The sequence below is a fragment of the Mytilus californianus genome, unplaced genomic scaffold, assembly GCF_021869535.1.
Source record: "Mytilus californianus isolate M0D057914Y unplaced genomic scaffold, xbMytCali1.0.p SCAF_4, whole genome shotgun sequence".
In the NCBI taxonomy this organism is placed as follows: domain Eukaryota; kingdom Metazoa; phylum Mollusca; class Bivalvia; order Mytilida; family Mytilidae; genus Mytilus; species Mytilus californianus.
In genome coordinates this window covers 86,946,229-86,967,804 of record NW_026262690.1, presented here as the reverse complement: position 1 = coordinate 86,967,804, position 21,576 = coordinate 86,946,229, and the positions used below count along the sequence as shown (strand labels likewise).

The following is a 21,576-nucleotide window of genomic DNA, read 5'->3' as shown; positions in this document are numbered from 1 at the left end:
GCAAATATACTGTACATTGGTAAAAATATATATTAACAGTTTATAAACAAGTCTAAATTGAAAATAACGTTCAAACCTATGATTGCATTGGATAAAAACCGCAATTTTTATACGTGTACATGCAAAACAAATTTCTTGGTAGAGGGGTCTAAATACAGCACAAACAACATTTTCCAAAAGACCAAATAAGTGAAAAAGTATATTTTAACAAAACGCATTTGACTAGCAGGTCGAACAACGGATGTTCTTAAACCCTGTTTACTGTCATGGCGATTGCCAAACAAACGGATCACCAGATGTAACAAAATGGATCTTGATTATTGATTTATTAACGGTTTATATACATTTTTACAGATGTATAGGTTATATGCATCTCAACTGATGTACATTTTATATACAGTTTTACAGATATAAAGTTTATATACATCTCATTTGAATAAATGTGCATCAAGATTGCTTGTACTTAAGTGTTTCAGTCTGGTCCAATCATCTCTTAATATGCCTTTACCACACCTATTGCAATCAAAATGTTCAACAACACAACACATATGTGTTGCAGGATCTTATTATTGACGATTTCGAGTCTAATCGACCTGATTGCACATGTGCATGTTCCCCATTCATATACAATCCATATGCTGTCAACACTATAAATGGCGACCTTAAAACGGTCTACAACACTTCTCTACGAAATATGCTAGCCAAAAAGACCGAAATCTTGTGAGCCTTAATTATAAGACTGGAAACAAAACTTTAAAATACGAATTGGTTCATTCAAGGATTGTTTCAAATAATGGACACAACGTGAAAAAACGTGGATACTCTAAGGCTGTTTGTTATGTCGTGCATATGTGTGCATTAAAATCGATTAAAACTTAATGGGTCTATAAAGACTCGTGCTTCATCTGTCTTCAAACACCCAAATTTATCTAAGCAGTTGTCATACATCCATAATAAATATGCTAATTGTTATCCCGGAGGCAATTCCAAAAAATATGTCGTTTTTAGTAAAAAACAAATTGTAAATAAATGACATATTTTAACTGGTTTTTAATGGATGGGTTTTGAAAAATAACTTGGAAACCCCAAATATATATATCCATAACAATAAAGAAAGGGGGAAATCCTGCGCAATCATTTGTCTCTTTTATGCTTCTTTGGAATTTCAACCGATTGGTACGATAATCAACGTCTAGTGTTTACTTGATTTTCTTGATAGAGGGTTACTGCTTACAATGAAGCTATTGAAACTGATATTTCTGCATCTGATAATCACCACTATTTCATCGTTGGTGTTCGCATTGCACAGCTCTTTCTTTTTAATTGTTTGCTATTCGTATATGCTGAATTGTTTTTCTTTCACCTTTCTTTTGATGTATCTCGTTCGTGTTATGTCTATGTTAAAGTTGTAGACAAACAGTCAACAAAACAATGCAGGCTCGGACCCAGTAATTTTGAAAAGGGGGTGTGGATATCAACCCCCGGAACACCATGAAATATTCACATAATAAAAAAAAAATAAAAAAAGGGGGGTCCAACCCCAGGAACACCCACTGGATCCGCAAATGCACAGTATTAAAACTAAAGATTGCGCAAAACGAATCCTATCCAAAGCGGGGGATGATCTCAAGTGCTCCAGAATGTTTAGTGTTCTTGTTTCATAGTGTTGCTTATTATGATTACATATGTCGGGCTATGATTGTCAATGAATAGAACATCTACATCAAGAAGACGACGGATATGTTCCATTAGCCACACAAATATCTAATTAAAGATGACAACGGATATGCTCCATTAGCCACAAGGATATCTACGCTAGGAAAACAACGGATATGTTCCATTAGCCTCACGAATATCTAAAGTCAAGAAGACAACAGATATGTTCATTAGCCACACGAATATCTGCGCCAAGAAGACAACAAATATATGCCATTAGCCCCACGATCATCTGCGCAAATAAGACGAATTATATTCCATTAGCAGCACGAATATCTGCGTGAAGAAGACAACGTATATGTTTCATTAGCCACACGATAACTGCGTCAAGAAGACAATAGACATATTCCATTATCCACACGAGTATATGCGTCAAGACGTCAATAGATATATTCCATTAGCCATACGAGTAAGTGCGTCAAGAAGACAATAGATATATTCCATTAGTCACACGAGTATCTGCGTCAAGAAGACAATATATATGTTCCATTAGCCACACGAGTATCTGCGTCAAGAAGACGATAGATATGTTCCATTAGCTACACGAGTATCTGCGCCAAGAAGACAATAGATATATTCCATTAGGAACACGAGTATCTGAACCAAGAGGACAATGGGTATATTCCATTAGCCACACGAGTATCTGCGTTAAGAAGACAACAGATATATCCCATTAGCCACACCAGACTCTGCGTCAAGAAGACAACAGATATGTTCCATTAGCTACACGAGTATCTGCGTCAAGAAGACAATAAATATATTCCATTAGTCACACGAGTATCTGCGTTAAGAAGACAATAGATATGTTCCATTAGCCACACGAATATATGCGTCAAGAAGAAAACTTAACATTATCATTAATATGCCATAAAGTTCAACCAAATCACGAAAGCGTCCGTACATCTTTCGGAAAGATAACTTCAACTTTACTATTAAGAACATTTGGTCCAATAGCTTCTTTGATACCATCCTCTATCAAGGAAATCGTTATAGAAAAACGATTCGATTTTGATTCTGAAGAACTAAATACTATTATGTAAAAAATAATACTAATTTAAGTGTACCATTTTATTATCAAAATACAGGAAATGTAGAAATAAAGCTACTTGTTAAACAACCCAGTAACAAACATATAAACACAAAAGAATATCATTGCACGTGCTTAAGTGTACAAATTTTTTTTCACTGAGACTAGAAAAACACTGAAATAATTTTCAGAATACAATGATAACCAAATCAATTACAGTTCTCCTAGAACTTCTCCAATTGATAAATCCAAAACCTACGTTTTCCAGAAAATCTTTAAAATATATATATGATGATATTAATAAAATGCAATGTGTTCCCAATGTTGAAATGAAAATATTACCCCATATTTAAATATAATATATTATATGTATAATTCTGTCAATTAATATACACATTTGTACAACATATTTTGAAAGCAAAAACATATCTGAACTGTTGTCAGGCCAAACAAAAATAGATGTGTGTTAATAGGCTAGGTTGGTATGATATTTTTATTTTGCTCAGTTTTTTTCCTTTGAATATGGCAATTTTGTCATGATTTACAACTAAAAATTTCAATAAAAACTCAAGGATTAACAATTTTTGGCATAAATAAAGGGTAGGTAGGGAATCCCTAAACACAAGTATTTTTTTTTAATTTTGCCTCAGGCAATATCAAACTTAAAGCAACGGAAAAACTAACATTTCGAATGCTATTCAACGACGATCTCAAGAAAACTGAAGTTTTCACAAAATCTCACATAATTACACCAATTATCAAATCGTTAATTGTCTAATCACAGTTTTTCTACAAAAAGGTCAAAGTTAATTGTCGCATTTGAATTTATAAGTCAATTTTTTTTTTTGTAACATCTTTTATCATTTAGCCTAAATTTTTATCCTTATTCTTTGCCGCTTCCATTTCCACGTGCTTTTTGACGTGGTTGTTGTGGTTGACTAGTTCCCACTTTCTCATCCATGGTCCTTGAACACTTGTGTCAAACTCCTGATCTTCCGCTATCTGTAAATTAACAAAAATACCAATTGCAAAATATTCTCATTTGTTACGAAGAACTAATTTGTCTTTACTCTTTCGTTTTACATCATTAGGGCCTAAGAGAAGATTTGTTTAAAAGCTTACGTTGTAACCCTCTTTAAACAAAGAACTACTATTATTATTGTTGTTTGTTAACTTTTCACAAAGTTTTGAGTTGTGAGTTAATAAAAATTGGTTACAGCCGTTCGTTTACATTCATCATAGCGAGCCATCCTCGAGTGCGGCATGACTTGTGTCCGTTTACATTCATCATAGCGAGCCATCTTCGAGTGAGGCATGACTTGTGTTCGATCCTCACCAGGATATTTAGAGAGAGACTAGCAAATGTGTATTTGTTTCTTCTCCTTAAAGCACGCGAAATTAAGGAAAAATGGCAAAAACCAGTCGGCTCGGAGTCAGAACAATGGATTCGGGTAGGGTTTCATGTCTTTCTACAGACTGTTACAATTTGAACTAGCACATCAAAACAACAACTCGGTGTGTCGGTCTAGTCGACAAAGCAGGGTTCATTTTCATAACACATTAACATGTTTTCGTCCTGATATGAATGTAATATTTGCTACTGGACTTTAAACACCAATTCATCATTAGCATCAACATCGTTCACAATGCTTGCTCATTATTAAACTGTAACCTCTTTTTCTCCATATGACCATCAACGCCCTCTGGTCATTTGTGCCAAACGCAATGAAATTCCAGAAACGTTTCAGCAACTTGCAGAGCTTTGACAAGATTTTTTCCTCTTGATATCAATGTTCAAAATAATCTTATCACCGGTACATTGGGATTCATCAAGTAGCATCAAATGTTTACATACAAATATTGAAATTCCTGCATCACACATATATAGCAAACGACAAATTAGTAATAACTTGAGATTTCTCATTATTATTACTAGTTCTGACCATGAAAGTATCATATGTCAATACTTCCATGTTCTGACTAAAATCGATTTCAGACTGCATAATCAGTGCAAACTATTAACGTCGTTAGCTGTAACTCTTTAGAAGATCCGTTTTAAATCCTCCTTTCTTTATTTCCAGCTCCGGAATATTTTCAAATAATGCTGTACATGGTGGATTAGTTTATTTTAGTATTGATCAATACATTGACATTATATAGTTAACTTGGTACCATTATTAACTTGCCTGGATTTGTATAAGCAATAGAAAAATCTAACTTTAAAGCAAAGGAACCTTAGATATTTTTTTTAAATATATGAAATAGACAGACGAATAAAACTCGGAACACCATGTATTTCACACGATATCACATTGCCGTGAACCATGTTAAGTGAACCATGAAATCTGGGTAAAATAATCTACCAGTAATTTGGCATATGTTATAAACATTCACATAATAATAATCATGTATTTGTTTTCTAAATACCAAGTTGATGTGACAACAACTTCATATAAACTTCATTCGCCTGGTACGAGACGAAACAACAAACAGACGAACAGACCTGAAAACATAATGTTCGTAGGCGGTGCATACAAATCACCCTCTAAATTTTAAACAACATTATCATCATAATATTCCCTTACCTCAACAATATCTCTGACTGACGCAATTTGTGCTTTCGTTCTATCAATAGAATCAAACGTATCCCAGTCAATCTTGAGGTTAGGATTTTCTTTTGTTCTCAGGAGGACGTCTGGTTTTAACCCGAACATACCATTAGGTAAACCTGGTTTCTTGAATCTGAGGTCAATACTCCAACGCACTCCTTCTGATGCATTATCCAGACTGGGAAAATATATTTTTTTTTAGAGTATGAAATTGTAAAATTAACGATATTTTGAAGAAAATTGTTATTTCTTTATGGAAAGTTTGGTAACAAAGTTCTACTGTTTTCTAGTTATTTCGTTCTGTTTCGTGTTATTTTCTGAATCCTTGATATTTATTTCATGAATTTGTATTATATTACTATGTGATGATTAAGTAAATAAATGTTCTCTTATGGTTGTTGACTCGGTTGTCTATTTCACGCATGAAGAGATAACTCTCGTATCACACTGAATGAAGTGTGATATGAATAATTGATACGAAAAATGCGTTAATTTGGTTGGCTTAATAATATCCATGATATTCCAGGGCTTGTATTTTCGATCCTGATTTCCTTGATAGAGGGTTGCTGCTCATAAGGAAGCTGTTCCAACTGGTAAAGTTGAAATCATCCCTTCGTACACTTTACGAGCGCCATCACGAGTTGGTTGACCGTTATGGAATAAGTGTTTTACAGATGACGACGGATATATGTTCCAATTGTCGTAACTACAATCCGAATTAGATTTATCACCAGTTTTGTACTTACATTAGCAACACGACGGGTGCCACATGTGGAACAGGATCTACTTACCATTCCGGAGCACATGAGATCACCCTCAGTTTTTGGTAGGGTTCGTGTTCGGGAAACACCTGGAAGCACTGCTGAACCCTTATTGAATGTTTATTTTGAATAATAAAAAAGTTGTATAAAATTTAAACAGAAGGGCATATTTTGACTGTTTCTCAGATAAGAAGTTCCTGTTTTTTTGTACTTCATGACTTCCGGGAACCAATAAGCTCTTACAACAATTAAAGATATGTTAATTTTTTCAGCACAAGCCAGGTTAGGGTCTTGTTTTGACATGAAATAACGGTCATTTTATTTAAACATTGCTATGGATGCCCAAAATCAATGAATTCTACGAAGAAACCTCAAGTGATAGCCAATTTCCACAAATTATGAAACCTTTAACTGTTTAAACTAATTTCACATAATGAAATTTTGCACTTTATTATTTACCCGAATGATGAAGGAAGAGTAAACATGCGCGGTACTGTAAAACCAAATTAGGCAAACAAGTCAAAATTAAATCTAGCAAAATTCCGTATAATATATGGATATTATATAATATCTACAAACACTGAAAAAAATATTATAATCTGTATTGCAAAATTACATCCATAAAACAAAAAATGATACGATATTAAAATATTACCTTCTATGAGGAATAAAGTTGTTAAATAACAGAAGTCCACCATAGGGTATTGGACAAAGTTGTCTGTCTTTAGTACTACAACCTTTAACGAATTGTAAAGTAATGAGATTAAATCAATTCTCAAAATGTTTGCAAAATCAATTTGAGTGTATCTATTTTACATAAAGTATTAATGAAAAATTAAATAATGGTTTTAAGTCAATCAATGGTTTCTGTATATTTTTATATACGTCTTTAAATAAAGCTTTTGAACTTTGAACTGTGACCAACATAATACCTTAAACATGCTGTTATAAATAATCCTTCCTATGTTACTGCATATCATTACCTTTTCCGAGATTGCTTTGATGTCTGATGGCCTTTTGAGGACTTCCTGGTGACGTTAGAAGTGGCCATGACCCATGAATCCAGCAATTCCCAAAAAGGCAGTTAGGCGTCAGAGCAATCATGCTCACTACCCATGTAAGTTTTTAAACAGGATGTCAGATATAAGTTAAATGTTGATGAGACTGCTATCTATGTTAATAAACACTAGCATTTCCTGATATATTGTTGTTTTTGCTTTGTTTTTTGCTTTTTTTTAAGAAATAATAAAATTCCCTTCTCCTTTTATTATTGTCCAGTAAGAAACGTTCATAACAATTGCGTTTCTGATTAGATTCATTATTGCTTACCTAAAGTTTTATTCATATCTTCCTCGTCTAACTGTATATACCATGTATCTCCTGTACAACAAGTATGGTTAGCAACCATACCAGAAGAATGACCTTTAGGTATGACCTTCAAATAGTTGAGAAAATTTCTAAAAATGTAATCTTCTTGTCTCACTTGTAGGAATATTTTTTAAGGTTGAATATATATAGAATTCCTAGGGTGAGATTTTACGTCACCTCAGAGATGTGTGAAATTGCAATATATTTGGTTATATAAAAAGAAACAATAACTTATACTTCTGAAAAATGAAATAAGATATCATTGTTGCAATAAAAATTATAATTCAAAACGTAAAACAACGAAAAGACCGACAACTGTTCACAAAACAACTACATGTACTCAGTCAGCTAAAAATCGAGCAATATGAACCCCGCCAAAATTGGGATGAAATTAAAGTTCCCTGGAAGTATAAGCAGTTCCTGTTCCAGTAGTGGCACGCCTTCTGAACCTCACTGAATTATTCAATAGATCGTATTCGTCGATGCAAATAAATAATATTGAAGTAAATATCATATTAAAAACTGATGCTATTATAAAACATAAAAAATAAAATGCTCCGCAGGGCGCAGCTTGATACGACCGCAGAGGTCGAACCCTGAACAGTTGGGGCAAGTATGGACACAACATTCAAGCTTGATACAGCTTTGCATTTGGATTGTGATTAAATATTTGACACAGCATAGGTTTCTGACACAGAATGAATGTGGTCTAAGAACTTAAAAATTTTAAATTGGACATTCACCTATTATGGTCCAATATCCAAAATCTAAATACATGGTTAGATTCAGCATATCAAAGAACCCCAAGAATTCAATTTTTGATGAAATCAAACAAAGTTTAATTTTGGACCCTTTTGACCTCAATGTGGACAAAGTTGATAACGGGGCCCAAAAATCAAAAATCTAAATACATGGTTAGATTCAGCATATCAAAGAACCCCATATATTCAATTTTTGTTGAAATCAAACAAAGTTTAATTTTGGACCCCGATTTGGACCAACTTGAAAACTGGGCCCATAATCAAAAATCTAAATACATGTTTAGATTCAGCATATCAAATAATCCCTAAGAATTCAATTTTTGTTAAAATCAAACTAAGTTTAATTTTGGACCCTTTGGAACTTAATGTAGACCAATTTGAAAACGGAACCAAAAATTAAGAATTTAAATACACGGTTAGATTCGGCATATCAAAGAACCCCAATAATTCAATTTTTGATGAAATCAAACAAAATTTAATTTTGGACCCTTTGGACCTCAATGTGGACCAATTTAAAAACGGGGCCCAAAATCCAAAAACTAAATACACGGTTAGATTCAGCATATTAAAGAACCCCAAGAATTCAAGAATAAAACCCCATTGAAATTGGTCAAGAAATAAGCAATTTATACGAAGTATCTTCTTTTGCACAATACTGTGCAATTAAATATTTCTTGCTATTGCGCAATACTGTACAATTGACAATTTCTTGCTATTGCGCAATATTGTGCTATTGGATATTTCTTGCTATTGCGCAATACTGTTCAATTGAAGATTTCTTGCTATTGCGCAATACTGTGCAATTGAAGATTTCTTGCTATTGTGCAATACTGTGCAATTGTAAAATTTCTTGCTATTGCACAATACTTATTTTCGAAAGCCTTATTTGAACAATTTATTATCAGGTTTTTGATTGTACCAAGTGTACTGGTAAGAAGAATAGACAATTTAGTAGTGGAACAATGGCTTGAAGACGAAATGAATCTATATTTGTAAGGTGTTTTGTGTAGCTTCGGAAGCCAATACATAGTTTGGACTTTCATTGTATTTGGTTCTGCTTGTAAAGCGGTAGCTAAAAGTTTATGTTTGTTACAGATGTCGTTTTCTGAAAATGGAGTCAGTTGGAATGTTGGTGAAATGGTGATTTCTTTTTTCAGAACCTCAATGTGAAATTTACGTCAAACGATAATAATATTATAAGCAGCTTTATCGGCCGGGACAAAAACAAATTCCTTGGCTAGTTCTTTTAGTTTATGTTTGATACGAGAAATAGGTTTATTGTGGTTATTGTTAAGAGTAAAATGTTCTTTAAAATGTTGAATACGTATATCAACTATGTTCATTACTGAATTAAAAAAAGAGTCCAAAGATTTTTTGTCAGCTTTTTCCCGTTTTATCCATTTCAAACAGTAAGTATGGAGTGACTCGTGGATGATATTACGACACTCATTCCAATTAATAATTGACGGGGGACGATATTTAGGTCCTTTACTGAGGAATGATTTTAACTCTCGGTCTTGAACGATGTTAAGATCTCCAGTTATAACATGGGAAATGGGTCCATAAATGTATTCGGAATTACTGCAATTACATGAAGTAGGTGTATTTTCACTGATATTAACATCTTTACACAATTGGCTATAATTAAACACAAATTTCCGGGTAGATTTTTTGTAAATATAACAAATAAGAGGGAGTTCAGTATTATCAAAATATCCCGGAATTTGTTCTTTAACAGAATGGTCGTTAAAAATACCGGCAATATTTACAAAATCAAAACCTTTATTGACATACCTTATTTTAATAAACTGTTTTTTATGATCTTCAGGGCGATCAATTTTGGGAAACAGTTTAGAATAACAATATGCCATTATAATTTGAACGATTTCATACTTAGGACTGCTATATGAAATTGTGTTGCAATCCTCTAAAATTTTATTTAACTTATTAACCGGTAATGAACAGAGCTTTGTTAACAGATAATGTCTGCCGTTGTTTTTTGAAATAGAAATTAGGTCCGAAATATTGGTATGATTGGTCCAAAATTTTCTTTGATTGCGATTTTTTCTACGACCATGAGAACGGTTTTGACGAACAGTTTTAGAAACTATATCCAAAATGTTAACAGAATCGGTTCTTGATATATTACCAATTCCCATGATATTATCATTAAGACCGAGAGGGTAGACTGTCTGTAATTTTTTAATCCAATTTAATTCAATTATTTTCCGTGATCGTACAAACTTTGAATGAGATTCACCAGGCTGCTTATTTACTACTTCTAAAGGTTGAACTGCTAAATATTTAATAGGATGATTGTGCTTCTTAAGGTGTTGATAAATGATACTTTTGAATTTATTGGGTCTTTTAAAACGATACAGATGTTCTTGAGTGCGTTTAGATAAATATCGTCCAGTTTCACCTACGTACTGAATACCGCATCCCGGTTTGTTTCTTGTGAGTAAATAACTAATACTGTTTGTTTTTCAAGTTATATCAGTTTCAAAATTTAAAGAAAATGTGCGACCATTAAACGTGGACCTTACCGTATTGTTGGTGGAAAGACGGGGACGTGTAAGTCATTTTCTGGCATGACACTTATCGATAGAAGGGTAACAACGATTTTTATTGTTAAAAATGTTAGCGATGGTAGTATTTTTAGAAGATTGAGACGTGTAGATACCCTTTGAACGAGTTTAGTATTTAATATTTTTCCATTTCTAAGCTTCATATTTGTTTTTTGTTTGTGAATTATATTAGAAAGGAGCAAAGACTGGCGTCCAGAATATGAACCAGCATACAATGAATTAAATTATGTAAAAATGATAAATCTGTTCGGCTAAAGATGTCAAACGCTATCCGTAGTAATTACCCGAAAAAGAAAGGGTATATCAGGGTAGCGACTGACGTCTGACTAAATAGTAGAATGGGGCTGAATATTGAAATACTACTTTTTGATAAATATTCCTAAAGTAATGAACTAGAGAAGTTCTCGCTCGGACACACACTCCATAATCTAGTATATTATAAGAGCATAAACCTGAAGCACGGGGAGGCACTCTACTGTCTCCACACGGCACTAAAGACAAACTCTGTAAAAAATAGAATTGAGAATGGAAATGGGGAATGTGTCAAAGAGACAACAACCCGACCATAGAACAGACAACAGCAGAAGGTCACCAACAGGTCTTCAATGCAGCGAGAAATTCCCGCACCCGGAGGCGTCCTTCAGCTGGCCCCTAAACAAATATATATACTAGTTCAGTGATAATGAACGCCATACTAAACTCCAAATTGTACACAAGAAACTAAAATTAAAAATAATACAAGACTAACAAAGGCTAGAGGCTCCTGACTTGGGACAGGCGCAAAAATGCGGCGGGGTTAAACATGTTTATGAGATCTCAACCCTCCCCCTATACCTCTAGCCAATGTAGAAAAGTAAACGCATAACAATACGCACATTAAAATTCAGTTCAAGAGAGGTCCGAGTCTGATGTCACAAGATATAACCAAAGAAAATAAACAAAATGACAATAATACATAAATAACAACAGTCTACTAGCAGTTATCTGACATGCCAGCTCCAGACTTCAATTAAACTGATTGAAAGATTATGTCTTCATCATATGAATATCAGGCACAATCCTTCCCGTTAGGGGTTTAGTATCATACCATCATAACATATATGAGAAGAACATAACCCGTGTCATGCCAACAACTGGTTTTTAAATAAATGTGTTTAGTGCCGATGCAAAGACCCTATAAGTGAATCAATATTAACGCCAAAATATGCAATCTTTAACGACCTGACAACAGTATCGTAACTATATCCCTTCTTAATAAGTCTATTTAAAGGTTTTGTTAGCTTCAGAGGTGAATACTGACATTTTTGTGCTTTATAAAGAATATTTCCATAAAAAATTGGATGTGAAATACCTGAACGTATAAGAAGTCTGCATGTTGAGCTATATTTACGAATGATGTCCTTATACCGATGATAAAATTTAGTAAATGTTTTGACTAGTTTGTGATATCGAAAACCCTGGTGTAATAATTTTTCAGTAATACATAAATTTCTCTCGTTAAAATCTAAAACATTGTTACATACACGAGCGAATCGTACAAGTTGAGATATATAAACACCGTAAGATGGTGACAAGGGAACGTCACCATCTAAAAATGGATAATTAACGATAGGAAATGAAAAATCATCTCTTTTATCATATATTTTAGTATTAAGCTTTCCATTAATGATATAGATATCAAGATCGAGGAAAGGGCAGTGGTCATTGTTAGTATTAGCTTTATTTAAAGTAAGTTCAACAGGATAAATTTCTTTAGTATACATACTGAAGTTGTCATTATTGAGAGCCAAAATATCATCCAAATATCTAAAAGTATTATTAAATTTGTGTATCAGATGTTGTTTCGATGGGTCTTTGCTGATTTTTGTCATAAATTGTAACTCATAGCAATACAAAAAAAGGTCCGCAATAAGTGGTGCACAGTTAGTCCCCATTGGAATTCCGATAACCTGACGATATACGGAATCTCCAAAGCGAACAAAAATGTTATCTAGTAAAAATTCAAGGGCATATATAGTATCAAAGCATATCCAATTGACATAGTTTTTCTGTTTATTGCTACTAAAAAATGACCTAAAAGAGTTTGAACATATATATTCACATTCTGACTTTTTAAATGCCCATTTAATTAGGTGTGTGAATTTTTTCTTAATGAGAATGTGAGGCAATGTGGTATATAGGGTAAAAATGCTTATTTTTGGCCCCTTTTTGGCCCCTAATTCCTTTACTGTTGGTACCATTACCCCCAAAATCAATCCCTACCTTCCTTTTGTGGTATTGAACCTTGTGGTAAAATTTCATAGAGATCCATTCATTTAAACTAAAGTTAGAGTGCGAAAACCAATGTGTCTTCGGACGACGCCGGACGACGCCAGACGACGACGACGACGACGACGACGACGCCAACGTCATACCAATATACGACCACAAAAATTTTTTTGCGGTCGTATAAAAAGAAAATGTGTTATGATTGCCAATGAGACAACTCTCTACCAGAGACCAAATAACGTAGAAGTTAACAACTGACTTATTTGATAAGCGTTCCACTTACCTCCATACATCCATTTTTCCTATTTGTATCAAGGAATGGTATCCAGACTGTAGCAAGTAGAACCTTATACACATCTGTGCTCAAATAGCCAGCGTCTGAAAATAATAGATAGTTAATACAAAAAAAAGACAATAACAGACAACACCAACGGCACAATACAGTAGTCCCAAAGAGTAAGAGTACCATTTATAAAAAAAGATACGTGCATAAAATATCTATATAAAAGTAATAAGAAATTAATCTTCCCATAGTCAAAATTAATGTCTTGGCCTCATGTTTATTTATTCATCTTTCTATGTAATTGTTTAAATCATGGTGTTACTTTCTTGTTTTTGTTTTTTTTTTTAATTTGTTTTACTGAAGACCTGTTATAGTTGTTAACCTAACGCGGTACAACCCTTTACCTAACCAACGACATGTGCAGCTACTTGAACTTTGTTAGATAATTAACTCATTTAGAAAATTATAATTCCCCAAACTTATAAAATGAAAATAACACTCTTATATAAATTTAGTGCGTCCGGAGTCAATAAAAGCAATGAGATGACAGGATGAGAGGGTCATGATGATTTATTTAAAGATGTCTGAAAAAATAGGCTGAAATTACGGAGCGCAAAGTTCTCATTTAACGAAAACTACTATAAGCATCAAAAACATCATTGATATTGTAACAAGGGAGACGTTTGATTACATGTGTCATTTGCAGCTTTGCCGGGAGTTTGTTCATTCAAAGTTTTCATCAATCTAATTAAAATTAGTTCTTCAAGGTTGCTTCTAAGTTCTCACTTTTGTTGTTTTTTACGTTGCAATGTAAGTGAGTGCGGAGAAATTATATTGATTCGGTTTTCCTTGGCTATATTGTTACAAATCATTGACCCACCATTGTAGTTTAATGTCTACAATTTATCCCGCATGTCGGTTCTCTTTAACATAAATTTTACCTTGATGCCACGGGACTGTCGTTGCTTCATTATGCGGTGTTTTATCACGGAAATTCCAGTTTGGCATCCCCGCAATATCTGGACCCAAGACTTGCTCTATCAAATTCAGTAGTTTTTCGTTTCCCCAGAGGTTTCGAAAAGCCTGAAATTAGTGCAGTAAATAGATGAATATTGTAGTATTCGGACTTCTGCATATTCACTATTTAAATGAATATTTTGTTTGTTAGATCAAAAGTATAACAAAAATACTAAACTCCAGGGTAAACTCAAAAAGGGATAGTTCATAAAAACTGACAAAATCAAACGTTATCAACCAACGAAACGAATGAAAAACAAGAGTTATATTCCTTACTTGGTACAGGCATTTCCCGAAGAAAACGGTGAGTTAAACATAGTTTTATATCTAGCTAAACCTCCCACTTGTATGATAATTGTTTATAGGTCCGTCATATTGACAAAATTGGGTGAGCAACCCAAACAGACATAATAGGTTAATGTGACAATAATTGGGATCCATCAGCCAAAATTGTGTAAACATACATCACAGCCATGCAACACAACTGACTGTACTGGTATTACATACAAAAGGGTAAACAGGAATAACCAAAAATATTGGATAGTACAACCAAGGAGGTTCATATAACCTCCTTTGTACAACAAACCACGCAAAGCACCATCAACAGATTCCTTCCGAAATAGAAAGACAAACAAAGATAAACAACAACGAACAACACATGGTTCATATAGCATATACTGCTTTTTACACATATGCTTATGACTCTGATCTGGCTGTGGCTTAAGATCTTAAAATTTAGTTGATTATATTCATATTTATATATGATTGTTAAAATTATTTGTGTCAATTATAAATAATAATTGTACCAAATTACTTTGATTTTCATGGGCCCTTTAATTGGAATAAAAATATCTGATCTGATCTGATCTTATCTATAGCATGACCTGGTCCATGCACTTGTTTCTATCAATGGGAAGGTCGACCATCCATTATATATAGTCGACCTTCCCATTGAAAGAAACATATAGTCGGCCTTGCCATTGATAGAAACAAATAGTCGACCTTGCCATTGATAGAAACATATAGTCGACGTTGCCATTGATAGAAACATATAGTCGACCTTGCCATTGATAGAAACATATAGTCGACCTTCCCATTGATAGAAACATATAGTCGACCTTGCCAATGATTAAAACAAGTACTTGTGGACCTGTTACAGGCACAGAGCGTAGTTGGGTTGACCCAGTTTTACGTGCACACAAACTTCTTCATTTGCCAATCTATAGACCAAATATTCTAACAATAGAACACATAGTATAAGCCATACACTGTGCAGTTGCCAACAGGATGTCCTTTAAGGTTTTATCGTTTTTTCTTATTGATATGTACCAGATATATCTAATTTAACCAGACATTGGTGATAATATACTAAATATATGTATATATATATACAAGTCTAAATTGAAAACAACGTTCAAACCTATGATTGCGTTGGATAAAAACCGCAATTTTTATACGTGTGCATGTAAAACAAATTTCTTGGTAGAGGGGTCTAAATACAGCACATACAACATTTTCCAAAAGACCAAAAAAGTGAAAAAGTATATTTTAACAAAACGCGTTTGACTAACAGGTCGAACAACAAATGTTCTTAAACCCTGCTGACTGCCTTTGGCGATTGCCAAATAAACGGATCACCGATGTAATAAATGGATCTGAATTATAAATTTAATACTAAACAGTATATATATATATATACAACTCGTCTAAACATCAGCCCAACAATGTTAGATCTGTAAATTTGCTTTCGCAAATTTTTTGTTCTTCCCTCACCGGGATTCGAACTCATGCTACTGAGATATCGTGACACCAAATCGCCTGCACTGTATCCGACGCGCTAAAGCTTTCGGTGGCCGGATGTTACCTTTCCTCGTCAGTTTTAATCTAGCGTCGTAATACAGTACATGATATATAAGGCATGAAGATGGAATTGTTACAGATCAGCTGAAATATCTATTGTAAAGGATCCTACAAATGAATGCAAGATACAGTCACAGAAATAATTATATTCATAATTACGTCTGAACCAGTGACAACTCTACAACAGATTTATCCATCGGATCACCAACAGTGATGGTGATACATGGCTGTGTACATTCTGTATATACAACTCGTCTAAACATCAGCCCAACAATGTTAGATCTGTAAATTTGCTTTCGCAAATTTTTTGTTCTTCCCTCGCCGGGATTCGAACTCATGCTACTGAGATATCGTGACACCAAATCGCCTGCACTGTATCCGACGCGCTAAAGGTTTCGATTGCCGGGTGTTATCTTTCCTCGTCAGTTTTAATCTAGCGTCGTAATACAGTACATGATATATAAGGCATGAAGATGGAATTGTTACAGATCAGCTGAAATATCTATTGTAAAGTATCCTACAAATTAATGCAAGATACAGTCACAGAAATAATAGTATATTTATAAGTACGTCTGAACCAGTGACAACTCTACAACAGATTTATCCATCGGATCACCAACAGTGATGGTGATACATGGCTGTGTACATTATGTTTCTCTAATTCTTCGTCAATTTATCCCTTTCTGCACCCATTGTATAAAAAAAATTTAATTAACGTGTGGTTCGTTTTATCTCAGTTCTTCATTGGTTAAAATCCGATTATGATGTCGAATTTACTTGCTTTCCTCTGAATTTCCTATTGTGACAGCATGAAAAAAGGCGACCATGCCTGATGACGTCACATAGAAAGAACACATCTTGTTACAGATCATTCGAAAAGACGGAATAAGTTTGCCTGCATATTGTTTGAAAATCATTAGAGAAACAGATTCCACCACCAAATCTCGTGTAGTACGATATGTATCCACTCTCGACAGTTAAATTTTAAATATTTAAAACGCTCGGCGAGCCTCGCGTTTTAAATTTGAAAATTTAACTGTCTCGAGTGGAAAAATATCGTATCACACTCGATGCAGTGGTAGAATCTATATATATACAACTCGTCTAAACATCAGCCCAACAATGTTAGATACTGAGTTCGAATCCCGGCGAGGGAAAAACAAAAAATTTGCGAAAGCAAATTTACAGATCTAACATTGTTGGGCTGATGTTTAGACGAGTTGTATATATATATTTTTGCACCTCATGTTTGCGGTATACCCATCTTTTCCACAAGTTTATTGTTTTCTGTTTGGTATTAACTTATTAGTCAAGATCCATTTTGTTACATCTGGTGATCCGTGTATTTGGCAATCGCCAATGGCAGTCAGCAGGGTTAAAGAACATCAGTTGTTCGACCTGTTAGTCAAATGCGATTTGTTAAAATATACTTTCACTTTTTTGGTCTTTTGGAAAATGTTGTTTGTGCTGTATTTAGACCCCTCTACCAAGAAATTTGTTTTACATGCACACGTATAAAAATTGCGGTTTTTATCCAACGCAATCATAGGTTTGAACGTTTTTCACAATTTAGACTTGTTTATATATATATATATATATATATATAAATATATATATACATAGTACATACAATTAAAGTTTACTAAATCATTTAGATCAACGTGATATTTGTGGAGATGACATCAGACAGATTAAACTCTTGATATTTTCAGGTAAGATCAATTCTCAAACGCATAAGCAGGGATGCATACAAAGTTATGCTTTTGTAGCTTTCCAGGGAGCCATGCTCCTAATGCTTGGCGAACTTTTCTTCAGAGAACCCAAATAAACAATATTCATACTGACTGTAGTATGTACATATTTGTTTTCTAATAAATATATTTTTATCGAAAAACAACATAGTCTGAAAATACTGTTTCGTTACATGCTGCAAAATTTAATTTTCTGTGTACTATTTTGTGGACAGATGTTTGGCGTTTGCGTGTGTGAGCTTTTTATCATCACTCCATATCTGTCCTCTGGTTAAAGTTTTCTAGTGTTCCCTTGGTATCTCAAATTTTCTCAATAAAACGTGTTAAATGCAAAAAAAACCACAAAATACCTGTGGGAGATGACCAATTTTGTGTAAAAGGATAACAGCGCCAGGCCATTCTTCATCAATTTTTATCAGACGTTTATCCAGGCCATAATCTCTGTATAAATCTGAAATTTGAAGGAAACATTTCACTATTTACCGACTTATGGAGTAAATAAACTCATCATAGATACCAATATTTAAATTTTGTACGCTAGACGCGCGTTTTGTCTACAAAAGACTCATCAGTGAAGATCGAATCAAAAAAATTGAAAAGGCCAAAGAAAGTCCGAAGTTGAAGAGCATTTAGGACACAAAGATCAGACAAAATTCGTTCTTCGAATGTGTAGTTTGCTAAACATATCTATTCACTTTAGATACGACTTCCAGGTCATATATCACTTCATTAGCACATCACAATTAACGGGCAAATTCGGCTATCACTTTCCAAAGAATGTGTTTCTCTTTTCCTTTCTTGGTTCCATTTCATCTTATATATATGACAGATTATTTTTATGAAAATATTAGAATGTTTTGTACTTAATTAATATTTAATAATAAAAATCCTTATTTGAATTTTGTCCCTCGCCGGCATATAAATTCATAGAAACAACACATGTGTAACTAATCAATCAATTCATATGCTGTTCATTGTTGTTCATTATTTTGTGTTTGCTCTCATGATCAAGTCGGTGGTTGAAGGTTTTGTTGTGATTTCCAATACTTTGCTAGATACTTGTTTTTCATTTCAACAATAACGCCATATATTGCATATAGATCGTTATTTTTTATTCGTTCGAAGTTCGTAAACGTCTTGTGGGTCCGTATCCCTGTCTCGTGGCTTTTGATTGGTCTCGGTCGTGTTCTCTCCTCGTGGTTTCTATTTTTATCCCTTACTTGTAGTCAGTCGTTTTTTATGTAATGAAACTGTCATCTTATACTCTGTGGCGGATCCAGGGGGTTCCGGGTTTTTTTTTGACGATCAATGCATTTGAATGGGGACATATAGTTGGAACCCCCCCCCCTTTTATCCTGGGTTGGGAACCCCCCTTTTAAAAATGGCTGGATCCGCCCCTGATACTCTATATTGTAAGTTGGTTTTTCAATTAAAAAATTACTTTTTATTTTTCCAGCTTTGTATAGTTTTTGTGCAAGTTCTTCAACTAGATCTTCGATTGCTCTTCTACAAGGTTCTAAGTCAGCTTCTATATCGAAAAACTTTTCTATGACCACGTAACCCTAAAAGAAAAAAAAATCGCAATAAAAAATTATACAGGAGATAATAGGAAAACGTGAATGAAACAGGATCAAATCGTATAATACAAGTTGAACTCCTCCCCTATAAAAAATACAACACAAGAAACAAAAACAAAAACAAAAACAAAAACAAAAACAAAAACAAAAACAAAAACAAAACAAAACAGATCCATATGCTATCAAAAGTAGCTGTACTACAATAATCACAACCCTCAAGAATGAAACAAATGAAACATACATGTATATATACATTATAAGGTAAATGTCCGTATATTTTATTTTGACAGTCATGACATATTGCTAATGCGGTTTGGGTTAAACCGTTTTGCTCATTGTTGAAGGCCGTACGGTGACCTATAGATGCTAATTATTCTTCTATGTCATTTGTTCTCTGGTGGAGAGTTGTCTCATTGGCAATCATACAACATTTGTTTATATAACACATGTATATTGTATGAAAGTATGCGCTTATCTTAATTTCACTATTGTTTACCTAATTCGCACTTTTAATGTAAAATGTCCCGGAACAGGAAGATTAAAATTTTATACATTGTAATTTAATGTAACAAATAAATATACGTCGTAATTTGATTTAAACAAATACACATTCATACATTGTAATTTACTCAGTGTTTAATATCTATCACGATGAATTAGTCTAAGAAAGAGCCAAACCAACCTCTTCAAAATACTGCTTTATCTGTTCAACTGGTAACTGTCCAGGCTTTAACACATCTGGTTGAGGTGGCATGGACCGAATATCGCACACCTCTGGATATGCCTCTCCAGTAAAACCTGGCCAGTTTTTCTTTTTATCCGCCATTTTAATTGTTAGTGTTTCTTATCAAAGTGGACAAGGACAACATATAATGATATATAATGTTAGATAAAATTAAACCATATTTTCCTGTTCGAATATGTTACGGCACGCCATTTTAACAAATATTTATCTACTACTAGTTAAAGTTTATTCTGGGACTATTATACTAACAGTCAATATATCATGTCCCATGTTTATTCATACCGGGTATCGTTATACATTTCTTCTATTTTATGTTTGAAGACGTTCGGCACCTATTATCCCTAATTCTACTATTTATTTGAAAAACAGAAAACATGCACTAATTGAATAACAAGTGAAAGGAAATTTTGTTTACATTTGAATGTCCGTCTTTTTTTTCAGATTTGTATAATCTGTTTTAAAAGTCCTAATCTCGAGGTCATAACTGATAGAAATCGGAGAATGGTGTTAAAGAATAGGAAGCCACCAGAAGCAGACATAAATTTCATTAAAACAATGAATAATTGGTAGACATATTAATAAGAAACTACATGAACTACAAAAACTAAAAACAAACATACAAACAAACTATGAAAAATAAAAAAAAACTTTTGGCACTATAAGAGTTTTGAAAGACTTGAGTGTACGAAATCAGACAAACTGAAATATATGTGTACAATTTAAAGTATTTCGGTTAACAGTTAAATATTCTTTTGGTTGTTGTTGGATTGATTTTCCTTTGAACACAGGCTTACTGGGTTTGAAAATATTTAATTCATGAAATATTGCACGACAATATTGTTTATTGAAAACAAATTTTGTATATAAAAGTAAAAGCTGTACTTCATACTATGTACAACGAATATAAAGATGTACACTTTACATATAGTAATAAATAAACAAATATTTGTAGATTGTCTTGTTGTTGGATTGAAAATTTTAGATTCATGAAAAATAATATGACATTTTTATTGAAGAAATTTTTTGGAGATGAAAGTATAAATATTGAAGCTGTACTTCATACTAGGCTAGACTGTAAACAAATGATAAACTGTCCACTGTATGTACTACTGAGGTAAACAATAGATTACCTTCTGACATCTTTTGAGTCGGTCTATTGTAATGAAATAACTTTATTTTTTTTTATCCTTTTAAAATATGATTTTTTAAATAAAATGAAACTTAAATATATCTAATGGCATATAA

General features: G+C 33.4%; 1 protein-coding gene across 1 annotated transcript; it reads right to left on the bottom strand.

Moving 5' to 3' along the window:
* Positions 1–2,769: 2,769 nt before the first annotated feature.
* LOC127738817 (phytanoyl-CoA dioxygenase domain-containing protein 1 homolog) lies at positions 2,770–20,507 on the bottom strand. Its single transcript, XM_052250218.1, has 9 exons — positions 20,269–20,507; positions 19,451–19,571; positions 18,360–18,460; positions 14,323–14,464; positions 13,382–13,476; positions 7,443–7,548; positions 6,769–6,850; positions 5,329–5,530; positions 2,770–3,745 (listed from the first exon to the last, which is right to left on the bottom strand). The coding sequence occupies exons 1-9, from the start codon at positions 20,410–20,412 to the stop codon at positions 3,608–3,610; spliced, it is 1,131 nt and encodes a 376-aa protein (XP_052106178.1). The 5' UTR covers positions 20,413–20,507; the 3' UTR covers positions 2,770–3,607.
* Positions 20,508–21,576: the final 1,069 nt, after the last annotated feature.